Source organism: Otolemur garnettii, unplaced genomic scaffold, assembly GCF_000181295.1.
Source record: "Otolemur garnettii isolate 467f Iridium unplaced genomic scaffold, OtoGar3 scaffold00009, whole genome shotgun sequence".
Classification (NCBI taxonomy): domain Eukaryota; kingdom Metazoa; phylum Chordata; class Mammalia; order Primates; family Galagidae; genus Otolemur; species Otolemur garnettii.
This window is the reverse complement of record NW_003852404.1, coordinates 5,003,479-5,008,438: the sequence shown is the minus strand read 5'-3', so window position 1 is coordinate 5,008,438 and position 4,960 is coordinate 5,003,479. Positions and strand designations below refer to the sequence as shown.

Below are 4,960 nucleotides of genomic sequence, written 5' to 3'. Positions count from 1 at the left end.
TAGTATGAAAAGGTTGGCCATCTTCACCCTTCTCCTTAGAAGCAGAGGCAGAGACAAGGATTCTTGTGCAAGTGATTTACTGAGGGAGTGCCCTCCGGAGGAACCCAGGAGGGAGCCAGGAAAATAGGGCAGGCTGGGGGCAAGATTACATGGTGAGGTGGTTCTAGAAGTCTGGCCTTGGCTTGGTCCCAGAAGGAATTCTGGAGTCCTGCACTGGGGCTAGGAGGCTGGACAGTTTTATCCCCCAATCTACTCTCCTGATTGTGGGTTACAGGTGGCCTCCTGGTGGGTGGGGATGTGGGGCGGAGACAAGGCAATTTCCAATAGATCAAGGGCAACCCTTAGGAGAAGGCGGCAGATCTGAGTGCTTAGTAGCCAACACCCAGCTGCTCTGGGGGAGGAGGACCCAGGCCTAGGGGGGCGCTGGATGGTGCACCCACAATATCTGCTATGATCTATCCATTAGGGATAGATCACAACTATTCTATTCACAACTATTAACTGAGCACCCCTTGTGGGAGCAGAGGACACAAGGAACAGACGTGGGTCCTTCCTCTGTCTGCACCAGGGTTGTTGAGGGAGATTAGAGAAGCCCCAGGTACGATTCAAGGTAAAGCTGGGTAAGCTGCAGAGCCAAGAGGGGCTATGGGAGCTCCAGCAGGGGCAGAGGGGTCAGCCTGGGGAGCCTCCTGGCAGCAGCCCTTGGACCCTGAGGAGCTGGGGAGGACTTGTCCTTCAGGAAAGGGCCACAGAAGCATTGCTGCAGGAGGCCCACCCTGAGCAGACGCCGGAGGCAGGAGGAAATACTGAGACCTTGGCGCCCAAGCCCCCAGAGGGACTGACAGAGCGCCTTCTCAGTTCTGTGTCCAGGACAGGTGTGGGCTCCATATGAAGGGACCTCAGAGCCTCTTCAGGGAGAGGGACACAGGGCCGGACGATGTGGGGTCTGAAAAGAAGCTTTATCCTAGGACAGGGGAGGACCTTTGGATTTTAAGAGAGAGAGTCTCACATGGACAGAAGGTTCAAAATTGCCCTTTGCGGGTTGTAAGGAGTATCAGAGGACATGAGATGGGGGTATAACAGCTGAGGGGCAGTGAGAGGGAGCCAGTCCCACACCACCGACCTGCCACAGCTGCCCCCAGACATCTGTCTCCACCTCTGCTGCTTTGGCCCAAACAGCATTCTTGGGGGTTCCCGGCCTTGGCTTCTCTGGAGACCCAAATGCACCCCCAGAGGAGGTGGCTGGTGCCTCGGTGGGGAGGAGCCAGGTCAGGAGGCGCATGGGGAGTGCTGGGATCCCCGTCCCCCAGGTCAGGGAAAGCCAGGTACTGGGGCCAGGGTGTCAGCGATTCTGTGGGACTTCCAGAGCGCAAGGTGCCGAGGACCAGGGCAGGGGGTGGCTTCTCCTAGCACATGGGGGCCTGGCCCTCACAGCGGGACCGTCGGTAGTAACGCAGGTGCTTGTTGTAGGTGTCCAGGTTGCGCTTCAAGCAGAAGGCCACCTCCTTGTCACAGGCACACAGCTCCTGCTCACACCAGCTCCCCTTGTCGGCTGTGGGCGGAAGAGAGGAAACTCGGTGTCTATCCCTTCCTGAGGCAGAGCCAGGCGTGGGCCCGGGGGCCTGTGAAGGCAGCTCAGAGTCTGCGCAGCTGTGGAGGTACCTGCCCCTGGGACTTTGATTCTAGCTGCATGGCTTGGGCATGTACCACGACCTCCCCTTTCACTAACAATTACTGAGCACCAACCCTGACTGGTCCCAGGGGGAGGAGACCACAGGAGGGAACAATCCTCCCGTGCTGAGTGAAAGGAAGGACCCACGTGGGGCTAGATCATCAAACAGCTTCCAAAAGCCAGTGCAGTGGCCAGGCAGGGGTCTCACTCCTGTAATCCCAGCACTCTGGGAGCCTGAGGTGGGTGGATTGCTCATGAGTTCAAGACTAGCCTGAGCCAGAGCGAGACCCCATCTCTAAAAATAGTCAGGCGTGGTGGTGGGTGCCTGTAGTCCCAGCTACTTGGGAGGCTGAAGCAAGAGAATCGCTTGAGCCCAGGAGTTTGAGGTTGCTGTGAGCTGTGATGCCACGGCACTCTACCCGGGGCAAAAAAGTGAGAGACTCTGTCTCTAAAAACAAAACAAAACAAAACAAAAGCCACTGGAGCTGGGATCTGGTGTCTGCTGCTCCTAGAGAAAGTGGGGCAAGGAGACGAGTTCCTAGTGGATGGAACAGCAGGTGTGAAGACTCCAGGCTGGGTGTGGTGCTTTAGTTTCCCTGTCTGGGGGGACGGGGGTTACTGGTAAAAACTACCTCAGGGCTGCCTTGAGAGTTAAACTAAGAAGACACGGCAGTTAGCATACAGTAAGTGCTCAATAAATGCTGGATCTGATTGTTGTTACTATTACATGAGCTGACATTTTTTCCTCCATGCTGGGGACATTGAAGTGGACTCAGGGGCCCTGTGTCCTGGGGTGGAGCCCAGGCTCTGTCCTTTGCATCTGTGTGATCCTGGGCAGACTCTTCCCTGTCCTAGTTTTTCGGTTTCCTGTTCTGTACGATGGAGCTGATCAGGGTTTTGGTGCCTCCTTGTTGGGCTGTTATGAAGATCAATAATGGTAAAGATAATTGCTGATCGGTAGCCCGTGTAATTCATTGAGCATATACTCCGGGGCAGCAGGCAACCTGCAAGGCCCTTCCTGTCTGTCTCATTTTAGTTCTTGCAATAACATTTGGCATAGATTGCAGAGGAGGATACTGAGGTTCTGAGAGGTTAACAATGTGTTTTCGGTCACAGAACTGGTTGGTGGTGGGCCTGGCTTCCAGGACCTAAAGGGTTAACCTCCCATGGGCCCTCTCCACACCCTGGTGCCCATTCCTGTCCCCTCCCCAACAGCCCAGCTGTGGTGAAAAACAAAGAGGTCAAACAGCTGTGCTGTGCAGGCGGGAGGGCCAGAGCTCCCTTCCAGGGCCTGCAGGTCCATCCCTGGGGCCCAGCACTCACAGCAGTGGACTTCCCCCTGGGAGAAGTTAAAACTGTAATGGTCTGTGTGGAAGCGGCATCCGTGGGTCTTCAGGTGGGCGTAGCAGCAGTCGTGAACCTTACAGCACCTGGAGGGAGAGGACAGAGCTAGAGGAGGAACAACTGAATGGTCCCTTTGTACTGGGGGTCTCTGAACCCACATGCCCACCTGGGAAGAGTCAAGACCTGCAGGCTCAAGTCTTCCTTACGACCACGATAGCTAGCACTGACTAAGCGCCTCTTAGGTGCCAGTTGCCTGCTTTATCTATGCTTTCTCTCTATCCTTGAGACCATCCTATGATAGAGCTACTAGTATTATCCTCATTTCACAGATGAAGAAACTGAGACTCAGAGAGGTTAAGCCACTTGCCCAGGGTCACGCAGCCCACAAATGACAGACTGAGGAGGTGACCCAGGCCTGGCTGGCTCTCATCCCTCCTCTGGGTGATTCCCAGTGTGGTTGTGAAGATCAAATGAGTTAATGGCAAAAGAGGAGGGCTTTTAAAGACAAAGTACAGTGGCAGTGGGGGAGGGGTATGTGGGTGTTATAGCTAGATTAGGCTGTGGGCATGCTGGGAGAGCTTGGGCTTTCAGAGACACTGGGGAATCGTCTAGAAGGCTATGACTGGGCACTCAGCAGAGTTCCTGGTATACAGTAGATGCTCAACAAGTGAATTCACTAAAGGAATAGATGACTGGAGGGGAAAGGTGAGAGTTCTGGGGTGGAGGATAGGATGGCCCTGGGGAGGGGTTACCAGTCCGAGGCATCTTTGGGCTGGCCTCTGCCACCAAGCCCACAGTGACAGCCATAGGGCCAGTAGGAGAAGAAGGGTATCTTCCCGGTCACTTGCTTGACCATCTTGTTCAGGTTCAGGATCCCGCCCTGGGTTGGAATCACACCTGCCAAGCAGCCCAGCAGTGAGTCAAGGAGGGGAGCAGAGGGGTCTGCCAGCGGCCCACAGCATGGGCATGTCTGCTCTGCCAGATGACGATGATAAAATGATGACAATTCCTACTATTAGTGACAATACAGTGACAATTATTGCATATTTACTAAAGGTATTTTTTTGTATATTGATTTATCCTATCCCATGAGATAAATACTTTTCTTTAAAATAAATAAACTTTTTATTGTGGACTAATTCTAGATACACAGAAAAGATACAAACATAGGTCCAAGTTCTATACTTCCAGTTTCTCAACAGAGCATGCCATATAGTTTGGCCACCCAGAGCTCTCTGGCTGAAGCCATCGTCCAGGGGACTGGGAGCCACTGATGGCTCCTTGCAGGGGGAATGAGAGCCGGAGCACTGGGATCAGAGCAGCAGCAGCCCAGCCTAGGAGCAAGCACAGGGCACAACAGCCTCCCTCCTTCCCTGCCAGCTGTGGGTCCCAACACCACTCACCTGCCACCACCACCAGTGCCCACAGCAGGGGAAGTTCCATGATTCCAGCACAGAGCGGTGCTGAAGTCTCTGTCCATGCCAGCTGCCCCTTATATCAGACACACCCACCTGGCCTCTCTGTGCCCTCTGTCCCAGCCCCTGTGCTAGTGGAGTCAACACACACTTCTTCTGCTTCCCTTTTTTTGGCACTGGGGAATTTTATTATTTTTATTCTTAACATCTGTTTTCTCTGCCTCTCTTTTTGATAAAAAGAACCCTATATTTCAGTGTAGACAATTTGGAAAACATAAACAAGAAATTTAAAATCACCCGTGGGCTGGGTGTGGTGGTTCATGCCTATAATCCTAGCATTTTGGGAGGCCAAGAGTTTGAGACTAGCCTGGACAACACAGTGAGACCCCATCTCTACTAAATAGACAAATTACTTGGGCATGGTCGTGTACACCTGTAGTCCCAGCTGCTCAAGAGGCTGAGACAGGAGGATCACTTGAGTTTAAGAATGTGAAGTTGCTGTGAACTATGTTCAGGCCACTGCACTCTA

At 53.5% G+C, this 4,960-nt stretch overlaps 1 protein-coding gene across 1 annotated transcript; it reads right to left on the bottom strand.

Annotated features, from left to right (window-relative positions):
- Positions 1 to 853: 853 nt before the first annotated feature.
- Positions 854 to 4,473, bottom strand: LOC100956969 (group IID secretory phospholipase A2). The gene is made up of 4 exons (XM_003783835.3): positions 4,420 to 4,473; positions 3,769 to 3,913; positions 2,996 to 3,102; positions 854 to 1,552 (listed from the first exon to the last, which is right to left on the bottom strand). Exons 1-4 carry the CDS (start codon positions 4,457 to 4,459, stop codon positions 1,407 to 1,409), a joined length of 438 nt encoding a protein of 145 aa, XP_003783883.1. The 5' UTR covers positions 4,460 to 4,473; the 3' UTR covers positions 854 to 1,406.
- Between the last annotated feature and the right edge of the window lie 487 nt (positions 4,474 to 4,960).

Coding starts and splice junctions, on each gene's coding strand:
- LOC100956969 (XM_003783835.3), bottom strand. CDS start 4,459: ATGGAACTTCCCCTGCTGTGGGCACTGGTGGTGGTGGCAG. Junction 3,914..4,419: donor GGCACTGGTGGTGGTGGCAG/GTGAGTGGTGTT, acceptor GCTGCTTGGCAG/GTGTGATTCCAACCCAGGGC. Junction 1,553..2,995: donor CCAGGGGGAAGTCCACTGCT/GTGAGTGCTGGG, acceptor TTCCGCCCACAG/CCGACAAGGGGAGCTGGTGT.